The 20619-nt window shown below is 55.5% G+C and overlaps 2 protein-coding genes and 1 long non-coding RNA gene across 3 annotated transcripts; 1 reads left to right on the top strand and 2 right to left on the bottom strand.

Annotated features, from left to right (window-relative positions):
- Nucleotides 1-3000: 3000 nt before the first annotated feature.
- Nucleotides 3001-6962, bottom strand: C6H7orf61 (chromosome 6 C7orf61 homolog). The gene is made up of 3 exons (XM_038539276.1): nt 6699-6962; nt 6188-6511; nt 3001-3469 (listed from the first exon to the last, which is right to left on the bottom strand). The coding sequence occupies exons 1-3, from the start codon at nt 6750-6752 to the stop codon at nt 3236-3238; spliced, it is 612 nt and encodes a 203-aa protein (XP_038395204.1). The 5' UTR covers nt 6753-6962; the 3' UTR covers nt 3001-3235.
- LOC111096207 lies at nt 6962-8005 on the top strand. Its single transcript, XR_005360568.1, has 2 exons — nt 6962-7197; nt 7761-8005. It is a non-coding gene; the product is annotated as an uncharacterized LOC111096207 (long non-coding RNA).
- Nucleotides 7952-18516, bottom strand: TSC22D4 (TSC22 domain family member 4). The gene is made up of 5 exons (XM_038539275.1): nt 18156-18516; nt 16674-17714; nt 14218-14384; nt 9045-9093; nt 7952-8632 (listed from the first exon to the last, which is right to left on the bottom strand). The coding sequence occupies exons 2-5, from the start codon at nt 17433-17435 to the stop codon at nt 8423-8425; spliced, it is 1188 nt and encodes a 395-aa protein (XP_038395203.1). The 5' UTR covers nt 17436-17714; nt 18156-18516; the 3' UTR covers nt 7952-8422.
- Nucleotides 18517-20619: the final 2103 nt, after the last annotated feature.

Raw genomic sequence — 20619 nt, 5'->3', positions numbered from 1 at the left:
AGGTACTACTACTTTCCCCATTTTACAGATGAGGAAATCAAGGCACAGAGAGTTTGCCGATTTACCTGAGGTTACACATTCGGGAAACGTGAGTTCAAACCACTTCCCTATGCTCTTAGCGACTACATTTCACTGTTGCCTCCCAAGTATACTGGCCAACAAATCAATATAATTTCAGGTACTGTTAAGTACTAATCAAAAATAAAGCATGGCAGGAGACAGAGGATAGAGGAGACGGTGGCTCTCTCCTGATCTCCAAGTCTGGTCGTCAGGGAAAGGGTTTGTGAAGATATGATAACATTTGTACAGAATACAGACTAGCAAGGAGTCCACCATGCCAAGATCTGAGAGAAAGGCATTTTAGACAAAGGCAACAGTTTGGATTCTTTTCCAAGAAAAATGGAAAACTGTTGGAAGGTTTCAGCAGGGGTGTGACACATTTTGCTGTGTGGTGGAGCAGGACAAAAGATTTGAAATTTTCAGGAACAGATGATGGTGGAGAAGAGGAGATGGGATGGAAAGCCAGAACATCTGGGACTCGCACTCTCATGTTGCTCCCCACATTCCTAGGGCCCCTCTAACAGGATGGGTAACTTTTGAAAATAAAGGACTATGGTCCCAACTCAGCCCATCCACAGTCCTATCACCACTTCTGCCTCATGGAATCCAGCAGCTTTGGGGGAGGAGACCTGCCTGAAGTCTGGTGGGGAAAGGGGTGGGGAGGGAGGGAGGGCAGGGTGTCCAAGGTGGGAGCTTTTCACAAGACTGTCATCAGGAAGGGTGCCTGGGTGGCTCAGTGGTTGAGCGTCTGCCTTCCGGCTCAGGTCATGATCCTGGGGTCCTAGCTCAAGTCCTGCATTGGGCTTCCTGCAAGGAGCCTGCATCTCCCTCTACCTATGTCTCTGCCTCTCTCTGTCTCTCACGAATAAATAAAATCTTTAACAACAACAACAACAACAACAAAAGACTGTCATCAGGAGGCAGATTTCTGCAGGGGTCACTCTGTTCCCCACTTCTTTCTACCAGGAGAGGACTGAGGTGGGTAGGCATCCTTCCTGCAAATCATTACCCCAGGGGATTCTTTATGTTTCCCTCCCAGTCTGAAAGGTCCTCCCCAGACCCAACCACAGGCCTTCCCCAGGACTCTGGGCTGGATTGCTTAGGATGGGGAGGAAGGAGACTGGGTGCACAAAGACATCTAGAAAAAGCAAGTTCTGTGGACTTCCCTCCCCTCCCGCCCCGTTCTCTCCCACAAGTCTCCATTCCCCTGCTTGGCCAAGCCCAGACAGGACTCTATCATGTCTGGGGAGGGAGAGAGTGGTGGGAGTTGCCAACAGCTCCCTTGGCTGTTGGCTGAACTCACCTTCTTCCTTTCCTCCCCTCCCACTCCCAAGACACTCAAGAAGCCAAAGAAAAATGAGGGCAGTATTCCTTCCCACAAGCCCACATCCTCAGGCCTGGATTGGCTCCTGGTCCTGTAGCTACTTGCAAGGCTATTTAACAGTGACGCTCAGGGCCACCTTTCACCCTAGCCCACCGTCCTCTCATTGAAACCTTAAAGTCCCCAGTAGGAAGAGGAGCCTGGGGGCACCTGGGTGGCTCAGTGGTTGTCTGCCTTCAGCTCGGGTTGTGATCCCGGGGTCCTGTGATCCAGTCCCGCATGGAGCTCCTCTCAGGGACCCTGTTTCTTCCTCTGCCTAGGTCTCTGCTTCTGTGTGTCTCTCATGAACAAATAAGATCTTTAAAAAATAATAATATTTCACCACAAAGCTGTTGTGAAATCACTTAAAATGAGACCTAAAAGTAGTCACAGTAGAAGCTTAATAAGTGGTGAGAAAGGTTGAGGTGCGGTGGACAGCTAATGGGCTTGGTGCAGCAGAGCTAGAGGGCTGGGGAGCCTGTTGAGCACTTTTGGGAAAGAACACCCGGATTCCCAGCAAGGAAGCCCAAGTCTTCCAGAAAGGGGGCGGGGGGTGTAGTTTGCTGACTTTTCTAGTGAATTGGCGCTTCTAGCAAAAAACGTCCCCGTTGCTCACTACTCCCAGCTTTGCTCACGCCCACCACCTGCTTGCTATTCACACTAACTCCTCGGAGCAAGATCCAGCAGCACAGCCAGCCACACCCTCCCTCCCCCACCTCTCCAACTCCTTCCTCGGGGCCTCTGCTGGCATCCCCTCCTCCAACCCCACGTCACCCCCAAGCCTTGTAAACAAGGAAATCCCCCCATTTCGCAGTCTTGTGAAACATCCCTGCTTCTTGGGGAGCCGTTCCGCGCCGGACAAAGTCCGAGTGGGGACCTGCGGCTCCTCGGTCTCCCCTCGGGTTGCCTCCCGCCCCGCAGCCTCCTCCGAATCGTCACGGCCTCGCGCGGGCCTTCCGCTCCAAGGGCCCAGACTGACACCTTCACCAGCAGCACAGCGCGCGGCCCCCGCGCCCAGACACGAGGCCGCTGCCCCACCCCCGGCCTCGCCGGCGCCCCCGGCCCGCCCACCGCGCCGCCCGGAACCCTGGGAGATGTAGTTCTCGGCCGCTCTCCGCAGGGGCGCGGCCAGCAGGGTCTGCGAGCCTTCCCCGCGACGCGTCTTCAGACCCACTGACTTCACTATGGGGGAGCCCTAGAGCGTCAGAGGGGCTGGGCAGTGGGCTGGCCGCTGGCGCATAGGGTCCAGCAGGTCTCGTTTGCGCTAGGGCCTTGGACAAGTCCCCTAACTTCTGCAAAAGGCCCCATCTTTGTAGGATTGCCAGGGAGAGCCTGGGCTCAGGACCCGGTAGGTACCAAGTTTCTTTAGTAAAGGGATGCTACTGTTACCCTTCCTGGACTGGCAGAGTTGCCAAAGGCAATCAGCCCCTAGAAGTGGGAGGACCCAGGGCCTGGACATGGGGACCCCCACCCCAAACACCCCCCAAGCCCATATATATTTGGGCAAGCACCTGAGATGCCCCTCCCTGCCGGACCGAGTTCCCCTCATTGCCTCTGGCTATCCACAAACACGCTCTACATTTACTCAGAAATATCTGATATTTATTTCCCAACATTTTGATAATCTTTCTTACAAATTGAATAAACGGAATGAAGGGGAATAAGTGGGACCCCAGGCCTGGCCTTGGTCTCTGGATAAGAGGTGACAGTATGAAAACTTCTCACCCACAACTCTTGGCCTGCTGCCCTAACCTCTCCTACCAACCTTACCTAAGAGTGAGGTGGGGCTTTTTGGAAGATGTGGGGATCCCCCCCCTACAGGGGACTCCGGGCATCCTGTTTCAGGCCCTGAACTGCTTCAGGTTGGGGGCCAGCATGGGTCCGGATATGGTGCCGCCTCCGCCTCTCCTGCCTGCGGGCCAGCTGTCGTAGCTGTTTCCGGAGGGCCCACAGCACCAGGTACACTTCCCGCAGCATCTCAGCCTCCGGGGTCTCCAGAGGGGACCCAGATTTCATCTGGGAGGAAATGGAGGTAGAACTCACAGAGGACTACGGAAGAGAGAGAAGATGAGCACATGTAAATAGCCGGTGGAGAAACCACTGGTGGAACCATTGCCAGGTGAACAGCAAAGGCTGGTCTAGTTCCACCTCCTCCAGTGGGGCCTAGCTCAGGCACCTCCTCCTTCAGGAAGCATTCCCAGGCTGCAGTAGGTGTTTGTCTCTGCTCTTTTATTTGCCTCATCATACGGCATGTCATACGCTATTTGTTCTGCAGACCTGTTTTCAACATTAAATTTGAACTCCTGAAAGACAGGGAGCATGTCTCACCTATCTTCAACTCCTCACTAGGGTTTCATGGAGATTGTGATAGTATGAAGGACAGGATCGGGGCACTTGGGGGACTCAGCCAGTTAAGCGTCTGCCTTTGACTCAGGTCATGATTTCAAGGGTCCTGGGATCAAGCCCCAAATTGGGTTCCCTGCTCAGGGGGGAGCCTGCTTCTCCCTCTGCCTATGTCTCTGCCTCTCTGTGTGTGTGTCTCTCATGAATAAATAAATAAAATATTTAAAAGAATAATAAAAAATAATAACTAAAATAAAATAAAATGAAGGACAGGATTGGGGTGCCTGGGGGGCTCAGTCAGTTAAGCATTTGCCTTTGGCTCAGGTCATGATCCCGGGGTTCTAAGATCCAGCCCTGTGTGGGGCTCTCTGCTCGGTGGGGAGTCTTTGTCCCTCTCCCTCTGCCACACTCCTATTACTAGTGCTCTCTCTCAAATAAATAAATAAATCTTTTTTAAAAATGAAGGATAGAATGGTCCCCTCGACCTGTCTCCACTTCAGAGGTCCCTTGTCACCCCAGGCCTGTATATCCCACTGCTTCCTAGATATCTCCATGCAAATGTCCCACCAACATCTCAACTCATCTTGCCCCAATGCCCTCAACACATCACTTGCACCCCTAAGTCTGCCGAAAACTCCTTCATTCTCCATCCCAGTGGATGGCTCCAGCCTACTCTGACTCTGCCTCTCCCTCCCCCACTTCACCGTCATTCAGTCAACCGACTTGGGACAAAAATTCTACCTCTTAAATACCCTGCCTCTCCTCTTGTCCTTTTCTGACCTGCCCATCACAGGGTGCCAAGTGAACTTTATTATTAGTGCTATAATACTTCATTCAAGGCCAAGGAAGCTGGTTTGGTAGTGATCGAGACACTTCCCTTTTTAAAATTACATTTCTGACTTTGAGATAATTATAGTCAGATCCAGTAGTGAGAAATACTAGAGTCCCTGTATGCTCTTTTTTTTTTTTTTTTTTTTTTAGATTTTATTTATTTATTCATGAGAGACACACAGAGAGAGAGGCAGAGACACAGGCAGAGGGAGAAGCAGGCTCCATGCAGGGAGCCTGACGTGGGACTCCATCCACCGCTGAGCCACCCGGGCTGCCCTCTGCCCCCCAGCCGCCCCAGTATGCTCTTTACCCAATTTCCCCCAGTAGTAAACTTGCAAAACTGTAGTATAGTATCATAGACAGGATACCTGACATCCATACAATCCAGTGATATTCACAACCACCCCCACCCCCACAGCTTATACTCATTTGTGTGCATGTGTGTTACATTCTACCCAATTTTCTCTCACATATGCAGATTCATGTATCCAGCTAACATACTCAATATACAGAATATTCTCATCACCACAAGAATTCCCCATGTTGCCCTTTGATAACCAACCTACCTGGTCCTTGCAACCACTAAACCATGAATCGAGTCTCCATTTCTAGAATTTTGTTATTTGAAGAGTGGTATATAATATAAATAGAATCATACAGTACGTATATATAACCTTTAGGGATTTGTTTTCACTAGGCATAATTCCTGAGACTCATCTAAGTTGTTGGGTATATCAGTAATTTGTTTCTTTTTATGGTCTAGAAGTATTCCACCAGTATGGATACATCACAGTTTAACCATTCCCCCACTGAAGGACATTCAGGGTGGTTTTGGCTCTTACAAATAAAGCTGCTCTGAACATTCATGCAAGGATTTTTGTGTGAACATAAAGTTTCGTTTATCTAGGATAAATGCCCAAGAGTACAACTGCTTGGCATATGATGATTGCATGTTTAATTTTATAAGAAACTACCAAAATGTTTCCAGAGTGGCCACACCACAATTACGAGAGAGGGTAAGCTTTCTAAATTAAAATCTGTGTCACTCCTCCACTCAAATGTCTACAAGGGCTTGCATTGCTCTAAGGGTCAAATCCAAACTCCACAGATGGCCAACCACTCTGCCTTATACAAGCTGGGCCTTGACCTCAGGACTGACCATACCCATCGTATTGGGCCAGCACCCCTCTGACCACAGCCCACTTGCTATTCTGTCTTCATGGAATACTCCCTTCACTCCCTCCTCACCCCACTCCAAGGCAGAGTCAATCCTTCAGGTGTCAGCTTCATCCTCTCTTCTGCTGCGAAGGCTTTCCTTGACTCCAACTCTGGATTAGATGCCCTGCCCCTGAGCTACCACAGACCCCTGACTTCCCATGTTACGCCCCTAAGATACTGAACCTATAATGCCTATGACATTGTCTGTAGATCCCTTAGCCTGGGTAAATCTTGTTCATCATGTATCCTCCATTGCCTATCTCAGTGCCTGAGAGGCATACAATATAAATGTTAACCGACTGGAGGAAAGAATGAGTCACAGGGGATCAGGGAGGGTGGAAGGACCCCTGGGAACCAGAGAAATAGGATGCTGACCTTCCAGGTACACATTTGCCAGCCGCTCTGTAGGGCCGAGCCCATGAGCATGGATACAGACTTTACAGCTGTCCGCGGCAGCTGCAGCAGGGATCGGCCCTCACATCTCTTCTCCACCTCAGCCTTCTCTGTTGATTTGGCCAATGTGAAGGGATCAGCCACCTTGGCGGTCTCCTCTGTCTTGGAGACCTTAGCCCCTTCACAGGGCTCGACCAACTTGAAAGTCTCAACCACCTTGGGGGTCTTCTCCACCTTCAAAGCACTTTTCTGGGAGTCATGGTGTTCCAAGATGGTTGACTTAGCTTTGTGTTTCCAGAAAAAAACCTAAGAACAAGATAGGAAGGAAAGAGACAAAAGGGGGGCATGGTGGTTGATAGAAAGGCAAGCATAGAGGGGAAGGGGCAGTGGATGTCCCCACCTCCTCCCCAGCTGGGTTTCCAGGACCTAGAGGTCACTGACCGGCACCTCCAATCCCAGCAGGTCATGAGGAAGGGCATGCTCTGAAACTCACCCAGCAAGTAATCTTTCGCCAAATCCATCGGAAGAACCTCATTACCACAGCCATTTCTCCCAATAGACGAGCACCAAGTAGGGGGCAGGACAAACATTTGGTACAAAGGGTGGAAGGGAACAGACTGCAGGCCAATGGCCACCACCCGAGGGGTCTCTCAGGAGCTTTTGGTACAACCAAGAAGAAAGAAATAGAGAATCCAGGGGGAAAGCTTTCACCAATGACTCATCCTAAGTCTTTCCTCCCCTCCCTGAGACAGGGAGAGGAGTCAGAGTGGATGAGAACTCAGAGGAAGGCAGAGTTCTAGCCCATTGTGAGAGCCTACCTGGCCCTGACCTCCCCACCAAGGCCCTTTCAGGACCCCGGGAGCCAATCCTTGTGTCCTTAGCCCTCCTACCTCAGGTCCAGGGAAGGGGAACTAATATTTACTGAGCGCCTGGTACTCACTGGCCATTTCCCACGTATGATGTCATGTAATCATCATCATCACAGCCCTCTGGTAGGTATTGTACCCATGAGGAAGCAGAGATATGGAAAACGCAAAGAACCTGCCCAGGGTCGTAAATCTAGGGAGCTTTGGGGCAGGAAGTCCAACCTGGGTCAGCCTCTAGCCTCCCACTCTCTGGGTCTGAGGCCAGGATGCTCCCAGGCGGAGGCTGCTGCCTTCCCCCAACCCTTCCCCACTAGATGGGGTCCTTCTCTCTACCTGCCTCTGCTGCCTGGGACAGAAGCCCAGGCACGGCTGTCAGGGAGGGGCCGCTCACCCACAGCCAGCTGAGGGTGGAAGCCACGGAGGCCAGCCAGGCCTGGCGAGGGCACCGTGTGCCCGGGGAGCCTGGCCCACACCCAGAGCTGAGACAAGGAGCCCATTCAGGACCCCCCAGCCCCGCCCCCCCCAGCCTCCACCGGGATCCATCCCGCAGAGGGGACACACTGGGAAGCTGAGGGTGGATCCTGCACAATCACCAAAGGCCTCATTGTTTCCCTGCCTGCCCCCCCCCCCCAGCACGTGGGCTGACGCCCCTCTCCCTCCCTCCGCCTTGCCTGCCTACCCCTTCCCAGGACCTGGGCTGCTGGCTCCCTTTGGATCCTTGGTGCACCCCCCACCCCCCACAAATCTTTAGACTACTCTGAGCCACATTCAACCTCCCCAGTCTGGACAAGATCTCCAAGGGAACCCACAGTTTCAGTCTTTCCCCAAGTGGAAAAGCCACTGCAGGCCCCATCTGGACACAAGCAACAAGATGCCAACCTCCAGATTCAAGTTTCTTCAGATTTTTTAATTATAATTATTATTTTAATAACAACCTGAATCCCAGAACTTGCAGACTGTCCATACTCCCTCCCTTGGGCAGAGGAGAATGGGTACTTTGAGGGAACAAGGTGGGGATGGGGTGTCCGCCCGGGAGACTCCAACTCGCCCAGACATCTACTGCCAGGGTTCCCAGAACACTGACACCTCGGGAGTGGGGAGGAGGGCTCTATCTAACACCCTATCCCGAAGCCCTCCCTCCTCCTTCAAGGCCTGGGGATGCCGCTGCCCAGTCCCTGGGCATTAGGGGGAGACTGAGGAAGAGTGGGGGGACAGGCCGATTCTGAGCCTTCAACTCCCATCCCCAGGGATCCGGAGGCATTAAAGCTGCATAGGAAGTGGGGGTGGGCAGCTGGCACAAGGCCTGGTAGCTGTGGCAGCCCCCAAAGGCACATTGTGAGGGAAGGGAGGCTCAGACGGAGGGCCCATTGGGCGCAGAGGGCCCCAGCCGTGGGACTCCCGAGGAGGGCAGCTGGGCCAGCTGCTCAGGGCTGGCCAGGGCACGCAGCAGTCCATTCTCCTGCTCCAGCGCGGCATTCCGCTCGGCCAGGTCTCGGATCTGCTCCTTCAGCACCTCCACCTCCTCCCGGACCGCAAACATGAGGTGGGACTTCACCAAGTCCTGGGAGCCCAGGGGACAGACAAAGAGTCAGGGGTCCTAGACCTCCCCAACCTCATCCCTGCCCAGTGCCTTGAGGGCTTAGGTATGAGAGATGCCCCTGCCCCCAAATGATGAAGTACCACTGGAGAAGCAGCAAAGCAGGGATGAGGTGGTGGTGGTGGGGTGGCGGGAGGCACGATGTGCAAGGATGCCGCAAAGAGACAAGATCAGGGCTTGAAGACAGAGATGGGGGCAGGCCAGGGGCCAAGGGAAATCAGGAGTTCCAGTGGAGACAAGAGGGTGTGAGAACCCAAGGGAACCCAGCTGGGAGTAGGCTGAGGGGCTAGGAGTCCGAATTCCCTAATGAGGACAACAGGGGTGGGGCAGCAGGACGTGAGCCAGAACCTCCTGGGACCAAGATGGCTTCTCTTACCATGGCTTGTTCGATCTTGTTGTCAATGCCAACCAGGCTTCCGGAGCCGCTGGAGAGACACAGGGAGTTGAGAGGTGAGGAGGAAGAGTAGGTGCCAAGCCAGGTGTCTGGACACCCCAGCCGGCTGCCTTCCAGGTGCTTCTCAGAGCAGGCTCTGGCCTCCTCCACAAGCCCCGTTCACTGTAGCCTCCCGCCCACACCCCTGCCTGTACCTGTGACAGTAGAGAATCAGGGAGAGGAGGGTTTTGTCCATCCCCTGGCGGGGTGAGGGCAGCTGCCCAGGCACCCCCAGGCCCCGGTGGGGTGGGGGTGCAGATGCCCCCCGGATGGGGGATGCTCCCCGAGGGGAGCAAGGAGAGGAGACACAGCCCCTTTTTCGGGGAGGCCCTGGAACCATCCCCACCATGCGCGTCTCATAAGATGACACCAGGGACTTGACAGAGATGCCTAGCTGGGCCATCCCCAAGGGAAAGGGCTTTAGGCTGTATCAGAAGGGCTGCCTGGGGGGCTCAGAGCCCCCCGGGGCAGAACAGGGTCTAGCTGGTGCCAGGCAGGCAGAGAGGAGACAGTGCCTAGGGGGTGCTGGTCTGAAAGATATACACCGCCCCCCACGGCAAAGCCTGGCTGCGATTGGCTCCTCAGGGACACGGGGACCCCCTCCCACTGACTCCATGGTGGGCGGGAATTCCCAGACATGGTCAGTGCCAGTGTCCCCTTCTTACCCTGGCACCAGTCCCAGAGCAGAGGGAAGGCGGCAGGCTGAAGGAAGTCAGCTGGTGGGCTGGGTCAGGGGAGGGGCATGAAGGGTGAGGGACAGCCTGGCCTTGGGAGACCTACCCCCACCTCACCCAGTTCTGTCCCCTATGGGCTAATACTGTCCTCCCTCACGCCCTCAGCTCCACTAGGCTGGGATGGCGGGCATTTCTGATATACTTGTCATCTTCCTTGGACTGTAAGCACCCAACCCCCACTCCCATCCCAGATGCACAAAGCCCACATCATGGGTGACCCCAGGGGCCTGGGCAGAGAGCATCTCCCACCTCCCACAGTGAGGAAGAAGAGAAGTGGAAAGATTACCAAAGCAACGAAAACAGCCCCAAAAGACAAGAACAGCCTATGGATCTGGAACCTGGGTCTTGAGTCTCAGGTCTTGGAGGGACCAGAGGCCTTTGAGGAGAGGTGAGAAGCAGGAATCTAATTCCCAATTTAGAGCAGGGGCTTTGAAGACCCTTGAGAGCAAATGAAAGGGGAGAGCCGGTCTGGCTGCAGTTTGCTAAATGGCCAGCAGAGGTCGACTCAGGCCTGGCTGAACGGTTCCCAGGGCCAGCCTCTGGATACCGCCAGCGTGTCCTGCCTGCCTGAGGCTGAGGGCCTGCTGCACAAGCCTTTCTACCTTCTATCCCCCAAGACTCCCTCTTGTTACCACCCAGGTCTCAGGCTCCTGCTTCATCCCAGGGCTCACGACCCACCCCTGTCCTGCTTCTCCCTCAGCCACCTCAGCCCTAGGGCCAGCTCCACACCCAGGCTCCCCTCAAGACTGCAGGATCCATCCTGTCCTCAAGCCCCCAGCTCTGTCCCTCCCAGAGTGAGGCAGTCTCCACATGCTGCACCCCTGTTCTCTGGTGCTCCCCTATCAAGCCCTTTCTCCTGATTGCCAGCTCATACTCACTATCCTGTGGGGGGAATTAGCCCTCAATTCAAGGTGACCCTTGGGTGAGGCCCTGCAGCCAGGAAGGCAGCACGAGGGAGCTGGGATTTTTCCATTTCCTGTCCAAGCTCTGGGTGCAGAAGGCGCTGACAAGTGGAGTAACCAAGGGGGTGACTGGCCCTGAGAGAACGGTACACTGTAGGGTGAGGAAAGGACACTGGGATTCTCAGGTTTGGGGTGGGGAATAGGACAAATTTAAGAGTGGAGGGTGAGCTAGCCAGCTGGAGTGCCAGGGAGGTTTTCAAGCTATTTTGATCTGAGACACTTGGGTAAAGCCTGGGCAACCATAGGACACATACCCCCTCCCCACCCACCCACCCCCACCCTATACACACAGACAGAGACCAAAGAGGGGAAGATTCACAGGAATAGGAACACTGGCCTTGCTTGGCAGACACCCAGGTAAAGATGCCAAGTAAGTTGTTCTTGCCAGAAATAAAGAAATAATACAACAATAAACATTTGTTGGCTGATAGATGACTATCTCCTGTTTGTCCAGTGCTGGTGAGTTTTTGACAGCACTTTCCACTGTCACATTCTAACGTTAACACTTCAAGGGACCAGGACTCCAGCTGGCAACTCAAACCCTCCCTTTGAGAGCCTCTCCACCCCCACCCCACCCTCACCCCAAGTAAGTAAAAAGCAGGTGCTGTGCTGGAATTCCCAGGGCAGAGTCAGGACCCTGAAGCTTGGAGTTGGCTGGGTGGGATCAGCTCCCCCCACAAGCCCAGAGGCAACTGTGTGAATAAGAACAGGATGCCCCCTCCTTCAAGACACTTATTGCCATCTTGGGGAAAATTGTCATGACTTCAAGTGTTGGTGATAATGACTTCAAATGTGAATGGTGCCCCCTGGGGTTAGGCATGCATGATAGGCACAGCTGAGGACTGGCCCTGCAGGACTCTTGGGTCTTGGAACAAGGATAGCTCTAGAGGCCGGTCTTCCTTTTTGAAGGTCAGATGAAACTGCCTCAAAATGAGGATCCACCTGGGAGAGGTGGAAAGGTTCTAATCCTGGGGACAAGGGCCAGCCCTGCTCTGAGGAGCCCGTAGGGGATGGGCCTGAGGCCAAAGAAGTGGCATCCGGCTGCCCTCTCTATACTACTCCCTCCCGGATCTGTGGTGTCTTTGGGGTGGGGCTAGGCCAGAGTGTGGGGGTGGGGGGGAGGGAGGGGTGGCTCCTTGCCCAGCTTAGGAGAGCTGTCCCTGCCCCTGTCCTGGAGAGAAAGGGCATCCTAGAAATGATTGCCTCCTCCTTGATTCTTGGGACACAGGCATCCCAGTAAGAGAATGGAGAATGTGGCTTTGGGGTCAGACCCAGGTTCTGAATGCTATCCTGGTATCTACTAGCTCGGTGACCTTGGGCAAGTTCCTAAAACCTTCCTCCTCTGACTTGCATTCAGCTTCTTCATCTGGAAAGTGGGGATCATGAGGTTGCTTCAGTGAGATAAAAGGTAGCACCCGACCCAAAGGAGAAGCACTGGATAAATAAATGTACCTTTTCTTTCCCAAGTCTCTGGGATTCATTCCTTATAATGCCTGGATCCCCAAGGCTGGCCATCTACCCACCCATCCATTCGTCCATCCATCCACTTATTCAAGTACCTCCTGACTGCCAGGCCCTGTTGGAAACATGAAGGCTCTTGACACCCAAAAGCACGTGTGCATTCACCATTCACCAGGCACCCTCTGTTCTCTGAACCCCAGAATCTGAGATTAGCAGGCATCCCCAATTCCCCATCTGGGATCCAGGCACTTAATCCCCAGCCCACTTTCCCTCTTGAAAGGGAGGTTCCAGGCTACTCAGACCCTGTTCTTGCACCAGCTCTGGGCACACCAGAGAGATGAGGTGGGAGCTACAATGCCTCATTCCAGGGGACCAAGGGGGTGGCCCAATCCAATCCTACCTACCTGCCCAGTAGGGTGGGGCAAGAGAGGGGCTGGGCCAGGCTGGAGCCCCAGAGGCTCAGAGTGGAGCAGGATAAAGTGGAGGCTGGGTGCCTGACCGGTCAGACTGGGGTGTGGGGAGGGGGTGGAACAGAGGGAGGGAGGGAGGGGACAAGCCAAAAGAATAGAGTTGAGGAGGCTCCTGGAGGGCAGAGCCCTCTCAGAAGCAGCAGGAGGTTGGGCTCTGAAATCAACAGGGGTGGGGAGGGTTAGGGAGCCCTCCTGCCAGGGAACCTCCCAAGTGGGAGGGAGTAGGGGTGGGAAGCGCTGAGAATAGCAGCAGTGGGGGCAGGTGACTGGCTGGGCCCTGGCCAACCTCACACCTCGCACATTCCTGAGAGCTGGGAGCCCCGCGGCGGCCCTGCCCTGCCCCACTGTGTCCCTCATTCTCCACCAGCCGCCACCAGGGCCCTGGCCCTCCATCCCACCCCACGGCCCCGCCAACCCTTCTCCTTCCTCTCCCCAAGGCCACAAGCCCTTTCCCTTGGTGAGACTCACTCCCTCATTCTGGGAGGGGCAAGGGGAGGGGATCGCAACACGCGAGGGGAGGAGGGGAAGGAGAGACTCCCTTCAGGACAAGGTCCCCCCCAACACCCACAAAACTCAGGGCTAAGCCCCGCCCTTTATTTTCCTTCCAAACAGGAAGTCCCTCCCCCAGGCCTCCAACAGGAAGTCCCACTCCTCCCTCCAAAATAAAAGTGGTGACTCCCCAGCCCTTCTATCAGGACCCGGCCAGAAGGGAGCAGCCGCCCTATCAGACTCGCAATTTCGTTCCTCCCTTTTCGGCTCGCTGACATTCCTATGTTGAAACCTGGCCCTCGAAACAGGAAGTTCTGCCCACCGTTGCCTCCAAACTGAGCAGACGGTCTTCCCTGAAGGACAAAGCCCGTTAGATGGTGCTCTCCTGCGTCCCCGCTGCGTCCCCCCTGCGTCCCAGAGCCCAGTGCTCCAGGCGCTCCCCCGGGCTCGGGCTCGGGCTCGGGCTCGGGCTCGGGCTCGGGCTCGGGCTCGGGCCTCCTGGTCTCCCTCGCGCAGGGGGCAGAACCTCAGGCACCACGAGGTCCTAGGATCCTAAAGTAGTGCGCATGGTCTCTAGGGATGTTACTTCACACAAAGGCAGGAGTGCCATTGCCCTCTGCAGGGAGAGGGAGGTAGGAACGAGAGGAGACCCACTCTCTATTCTCTCCAGAGCATTTGCCAGTAAATTCTTCGGGTTGGCCAAATGATCGCTAAATCTGCAAGAGCTCTGGAATTTGACAACAATGACTCCCTTCAAAGTCTTAAAAAAAAAAAAAAAAAAAGTCTATGATTTGACAATCCTAAGCCAGGGAGTCCCACCCAGCCCTCTCCACAGAGAGGGAGTGGGTCCCAAATCAACTTTGCCCAGTGGTTGTGCCAACACCAGGTTTTTCTGTTGAAGAGGCCCTCTCCCAAGCTTAACTTAGGGGAAGGACACCTACCAGGCACTTTCAGGCGGCCATCCCAGGTGCTGGGCGGGGGGGACCCAGAGCCCACCTACCTATCATCATCGCTGTCCAGGTGGCCACTGATGGCCAGCATGGAGCGGGCCAGGCTTAGGCTCTGGGCTGCTGCTGCTCCAAAGGGGTCTGGAGACTTGTGAACCAGACTGGCATCGGGGAACAAGTAGAGGGCTGGGGAGCCAGGGCGAGAGTCGAGTGGGGGCACCTGGAGGCAGAGAGGTAGGAACCATCACATCCAGTGCAAGAAAAGAACCAGCCACCTTGCAACCTGCCTAGTAGTCAGCCTCCTCATCTCTCCCCATGTATCTCTGCTCTCTTCGAGGACCCAGGGGTCCTGCCCCCAGGGCCCTTTCTTCCCTGGGTCTAGTGGAGGCAACTAGGCAGGTATCAGAGTAAAGGAAACAATGTCCATCCTGAGGACTGGGTGAGCAGCTTCCAGAAAGTGGTTCGTGGTGTATCAGAGTACCAGAAAGGGGCTCTGGTCTGTACTCTAGCACTCTTCTACCAGCTGAACCAGGACCCCCAATCAGAGGCTAGGCAGAAAGTGTCTGCCTTCTGTCACCTGACTTTTTAAAAGCCACTTGAATATCACTTCCTCAGAGAGGCATTTCCCCATCATTCGACTAGTGAATTCCACTGAACTGTTCTATTTTATTTTTAGAGCACTGAATAGTATCTGAAATTAAAGTATTTTTGCCTCCCTGCTGTTAGAAGGTAAGCTCCAGAGGGCAGAGCTTATAGTTTGTTCAATAGCTATTTGTAGAATGAATGAATCCTCAGAAGCCGGTCCTCCTCCCACCCCACTCTATCCATTCTAGCCTCTTCTCTCAAACTTCTCAGATTCAGGTGAAGTTCTGCTCCTGCGCTGGGCCCTGGGGCAGGGAGGGTGGTTGGATTGCGGAGATGGGGGGAGGCGGAGCCCGGGCACAGACCCACACAGCCCAACAGGCACTGGGGGTGGCTGCAAAAGGGCGGGGGCCACAGGAACAAGCCGCCTCTGTGAGGCCCCAGGAGGCCCCTGCTTCTCGGAAAAGCCAAGAACAGAGAGTCCAGAGCGGTTAGAGGGCCGGAGCAGAGGAAGGGGGCCCAGGTGGTGTCCCCCCAGCCTTCCTCTCAGCCTCACTCTTGAGAGGGAAGAGGCATGGGGGAGTGTGGAACGGAGCCAGACTTCGGGGCCAGGAAAAAGCAGCACAGATGCATGCACACAGGGAGGGATCGGGATGTGGGGGAAAGGAAAGGGTTCTGAGGGCACTGAGGACAGAGGGGCAGGGTCTGCAGGCCCAAGGGAAGCTCAGACAGGGCTTAAGGACACAGAGAGACTGGAGCAAAGGGGGCTTGCTCTGGAAGAGCAAGAGAACAGGGACTAGAAAAGGAAAGAGCATCTTCTCCCCTGGGGTAGGAATTTAATGAAAGCTCCAGAAAAGTAGGGGGCGCAGCATGAGATATGTGAGTTTGAGGCCAGGAGGGGGTGGGGGTAGCCGGTCCTGACCGGTCCTGACAGGGCCCAGACATCCAGTCCCAGGTTATTTTTATACTGTGGTTTGTGCCCAAGGCCAGGAAGGGGGAAAAGTTCTCATCCTCACACTCCCTGCCCTCGCTCCTGAAGTCCAAGGTGTTATTTTCTCCTTCAGGACAGACACATCCATCCCCCACATCCCTGGCGGCCCACCCTCACCCCAGGGACCCAGGCATCCTGCCCCCCAGCCCAGACTTGTTCCTCTTTTGGAGACAGGAAGCAGAAAGACCAGAGGATTTAACTCTTTCTCCACTGCTTCCTGCCTCTCTCCCACTCCCTGGTGGCCACCCCCAGTTATCAATCATGGAGAGGCCTAGATGCAGGGGAGCGGAGACAGGGGCCTGAGGGCAGAAAGGACACACCGCCAAGCCCTCCATCCCACCTAGTTCATCACGTCCTTGGAGAAATTTGACTTGGGACAAAGCTGCAGATGGGGCTGGGATGAGTGGCTAATAAGAAGACAGACCGTCACCTTTGGAATGGTGCGTGGTGCGGCCAGGGAGACTTTCTTTTTACCCCTCCCCACCAACCTGGACAGCTCCTCTCCCAGAGGCCCAAGCACCTACCCCCATCTGGGACCTCCATCCCCCATGCCTGAAGCCAGAAGGGGTGAAACCAAGACAGAAGGTGAGGGCCAAAGTGTGAAGCCGACATCTCTGTGATGGCGAGACAGCACTAAGCTATAAGGAAACAGAGATGGAGGCCAAAGGTAACAAAGGCTTAGAGAAAGAAAGAAGGTGCAGGATATAGGGGAAGAGGGAGCCTGAGAAAGAAAACAAGGCTGCATGAAGAGGAGGATGGACTACTTCCCAGGAAGAGGGCAAGAAGAGAAAAGAGGGACAGACACGTGTTGTTGGAATGGGGAGAGGGTGGTAAGGAGGTGGAGGCAGGGAGGCCCAAGCTGGAGGTTAGGCCCAGGCCCAGATGAACAAGCACCACCCCTCAGGTGTCTCCCTGACCCCAGAACCCAGCTCTTACCTGCCCCATCTCCTCTGGAGCAACCAACTCCATCCTCAGCCGCAGGGCTCCATCCTTTGATCGGGATAGTGGAGGGGTCCCTGTTGCTGAGCCCCCAGCCTCCACTTCCACCCTCAGGGAGGGCAGGGGCGTGGCAGCCCGGGAGGGGCCGGCGCTATCCCCTGTCCTGGGCTCTGGGGGACGCTGCTGGGGTGGGGAGGCTGACAGAGGGGGTGTCTCCACCTTGGCTTTACCAGGTACTGCCAGCTGGCCCAGCCCCCGGGTTAAGGAGCGGGCCTGAGGTCCAGGGGAGGTAGGGGGCGGCCGGAGCCAGGAGGTGGGGCCCTGAGACAGGCCTGGCTGCGGGGTTGGGGCACCCAGGCCCAAGCTGGCCAGCTCCAACCTGGAATCCAAAGATCGGCCCCCAGTGCCCCCCGAGGCCCCTCGAACTCCTTCCAGGAGCCGGCTGAAGCCAGGGGTCTCCAGGTCTCTCTCGTAAACATCCACACACGTCCAACGGCCTCGACGATAAGGCTCTCCCAGGCCATGGGGCAGCTTTACCACCCGGAAACGGGAGGCGGGGGCCCCAGGTGGTGGGGAGCCGTTCCGGGGGGTGCTTTTGCCCCCTGGCTCGGGGCTGGGCTCCCCGTTAGGCAGACGGGGTGGGGGCGCGGTGGGGCCCGGCAGGGCAGGGGGCTCTGAAGACCCTGGGCTCCCTGGGCCCTCATAGTCCGTGGTGACGCTGGTGATTTGAAAACTACTCTTCTTCTTGCCCCCACTCATGGTCCCTGGGGCTCAGGACTCGGCCAAGGTGGGCAGGGGGTGCAGCTGGGGCTCCTCCAGGGGCTCAGGCACCCCTGGAACAGGGGGGCCACATGGCGGGGGCATCAGGGCCCCTGGGGACATCTGGGTCCGACATGGCAGGAGGGCTTTGCAGGAACTGGGGGTACTTGGCTGGTAAAGGGAGCACAGGGCAGGGGAGGTGGCAGGAGGTGGGGGCAGGGGCAGGGGCAGGTTTTTCCTGCCCCTGGCGCTGCCCAACTCCAGAGCTGAGTTTGCAAACTGGAAAGAGAGAGAGAGAGAGAGAGAGTGTGTGTGTGTGTGTGTGTGTGTGAGAAAGCAGTGGGCAGGCCACCTCTGGGGCTTCCTCTCTGGGGAGCAGGATGGGGGAGGAAGGGGAAACCACCAGAGACCCAGAGACAAAGAGACTGGCAGAGACGATTGAGACCAGGAGATCCCAGCGGTCCCACAGAGTAGGAAGGGGCGGCCCAGACCAAAGTTGGGCATTTCTTGCCTGGGATTCAGACTCACAGGACCGAGTCGCCCGACAGCAGGAGGGGGCTCCAGGGCCTTGGACGAGCAGGGGTGAAGCAGCTCCTCGGTCGGCCCCGCCGCCGGGAGGCCTCTGCCGAGTGTCCAGGCTGCCCGCACCCCAGCTCCCCGATCCCGGGCAGGCCCTGCCCCGCTGCCCCAGCGCCCCGCCCAGCCAGCCCAGAGCCCTACCTCTCGGCCTCGGCCACCGAGCTGGGCCGGGGGTCCCGGAGCCTACGATGTCGGGCTGTCCTTCCCGCGGGGGGCGCGGCGGCGATCAGGGGCTGTCCGCTTCTCTTCGGGGGCCGCACTTCGCCCCGCAAGGCATCTTCGTAAAAAGTTTGCTCGCCAGAAAAGAAGGGACCCCCGCCTCCTTGGTGGAGCCCAGGCGCGGCCTCCGAAGCCCCAAGGGTCCCGGGACTGGTGAGGGAAGAGGCGGCTCTGCCCCCACCCCGATCCTCCAGGTGGAGCCGCCTAGGTGGCTGGGGCGAGCAGGTCTCTCAAATCTCCTCCGCGTGGAACCGCTGGGTCTCTCTCCGCTCCTCGGCTCTTCTCTCCGGTCTCTCTGCCTTTCTCTTTCTGGGCTGTTGACAACCCCCACACCAGGAAGTCCTGCCTCCTCGGGCCTGCTGACTGCTCCTCTCCTCCTCCTCCTTCCCCTCTTCCTCCCCTTCCTCCGCCCTCTCTGCCTCCTGGGGCTCCCGGCCAGCTGGCCCGGGGCCAGGCCTGCCACCACCTCTGCTGCCACTGCTGCTGCTGTTCCTGCCCCCCCCCCCCGCCCCCCCCGCAACAGGCTTAACCCCACACCTGCTGGGCCCCAATCCTGCGTTTCCTCGGAGGGAGGGGCCGTGGAGGGCAGAGAGAAAAGGGGAGGAGTTTGCCGGGGGGCCAGGGATTCCCTTACTTGTAGGCACTTGCTGCCATTGGCCTACGGAGAGAGCAAGAACTTGCCAACCAGGGGCTCTGCTGGGTGCCCGCCACCCCATAAGCTGCTGCTCAGCTCTTGCCATATCTTCACTGGTGTTCACAGTAACTCTATGAGGAAGGTTCCGTTATTCTTTCCTGTCTTTATTTTAAAACGTGGATTATGATGACAATTTGCAAATGGGCCCCCAAGTAGAGAAAAATGATAAACTCCCAAGTCCCCATCGTGCAGTTTCAACAATGATCAGCTCACAACCAACCTGGGTTCTTCTATACTCCCAATACCTCTTGTTGTGCTGTGCTGGAGTATTTTTAAAAATCCCAGGCACCATATTATCCCTCTTCTTAGATGTGGATATTGAGACCCGGAAGGTTCCGAGAGGCTGTCAGTGGTACAGCTGGAACATTCTACACACTCAGGTGTGCCCTTGTCTGGCCCCTATATAAAGAAACAAAGAGATGTACTCAGAAATGTGCTGACTTGCACTTTCTCTCCAACCCTGGTCACACACACATGTATACATAATGTACACACAGATGCACCTGAGGACAAGCCCTACCCGCCCACCTCTCCCATCCCATCCCTTCTTTGCTATTGGAGAAGCCACACACACACACACACACACACACACACACGAAGGCCTTACCGAATTACCCAATGCCTGGAATGAAAAAATAACCCTCTGATGGCCACTTTCTCTTTTATGGCACCCTCAACCAACAATCTGAGCAAGAGCAGGGTTGAAAAGCCACATCTGCCTTCACTCCTAGCTTTGGAAGGAATTGGATTCTAATTAATTTTGGTCAGATGGAAGTATTCTTGAGCATATTGAAAATTTCTCATATTTGCCTGCTTTATATAGTTATTTCATGGACTATAAACAGTCGGGGGCAGAGATGGGGTAGGTTTTGAGCTTCAGCGTTTCCGCGGGAGGAAACAGAGGCTCCCAGGTAGTCAGTTATTTGCCCGAGGCCCCAGAGCTAGTATTTGATGGCATTGAGACTAGGACTGGGCTGACACATCCCTCCCTCTTCAGCTTTCGCTCATGGAAATTTTTAACCATTCTTCAGGGTTAGGGAAAAACAAAATGATGCCTCCTGCCTGGATGTTTATATATTTATTCTGCATTTCTTTGTTAAAATGCATCTGCACTCCTTGCCTCTCTCCCTTCACAGTAACACAGCTGGGTCCTAAGGCCTCCCAAGTCCTGAGGTCGAGGAGGCAGCCTCCCACACAAGTCCCCCACCACCACCCCCAACTCGTTCCCCTCTGGCAATATTCAGAACACCGCCAGGCTGCTCCGCCCCCAGATCCTCCTTTCGGCGCTGACACGCTACAAACTATTCAAAATTTATCTTTGGACCCTCCCCTTCCCACCAACTCTGAGCATCAAGTTGGACTCCTCCGTGTCTGCCTGCCTGGGACATTGCTGGTCTCTGTAGAAATGTTTATTGAATGAATAAATAAAAATTCATTCACACTAAGGTGCAAATGTGAAAGGACTGTTTTGTATTTTGTGTTCCATCTCCTGGGAGCAATAATCGCCCTTTAATGTATTTTACGGCTTACAAAGCTCCCCGTATTAATTCTTTTGCGCCCTCAACAACGTTATGGAGGTAGATACGAGGCATCTCTCAGAGAGGTGGTGTGATTTGCCCAAAGCCACACAGCACACCTGCAACGATTTGCCATATAAAGTAACGGGCACAGGTTCCGGGGATTAGAGGTGGC

The sequence above is a fragment of the Canis lupus genome, chromosome 6 (genome assembly GCF_011100685.1).
Source record: "Canis lupus familiaris isolate Mischka breed German Shepherd chromosome 6, alternate assembly UU_Cfam_GSD_1.0, whole genome shotgun sequence".
Lineage (NCBI taxonomy): Eukaryota > Metazoa > Chordata > Mammalia > Carnivora > Canidae > Canis > Canis lupus.
This window is presented reverse-complemented; position numbering and strand designations above follow the sequence as displayed.

Coding starts and splice junctions, on each gene's coding strand:
- TSC22D4 (XM_038539275.1), bottom strand. CDS start 17,435: ATGAGTGGGGGCAAGAAGAAGAGTAGTTTTCAAATCACCAGCGTCACC. Junction 14,385..16,673: donor CTCCAGAGGAGATGGGGCAG/GTAAGAGCTGGG, acceptor CTCTGCCTCCAG/GTGCCCCCACTCGACTCTCG. Junction 9,094..14,217: donor CTGGACAGCGATGATGATAG/GTAGGTGGGCTC, acceptor GTGTCTCTCCAG/CGGCTCCGGAAGCCTGGTTG.
- C6H7orf61 (XM_038539276.1), bottom strand. CDS start 6,752: ATGGCTGTGGTAATGAGGTTCTTCCGATGGATTTGGCGAAAGATTACT. Junction 6,512..6,698: donor GGCGAAAGATTACTTGCTGG/GTGAGTTTCAGA, acceptor TCTTGTTCTTAG/GTTTTTTTCTGGAAACACAA. Junction 3,470..6,187: donor GGCAAATGTGTACCTGGAAG/GTCAGCATCCTA, acceptor TCTCTTCCGTAG/TCCTCTGTGAGTTCTACCTC.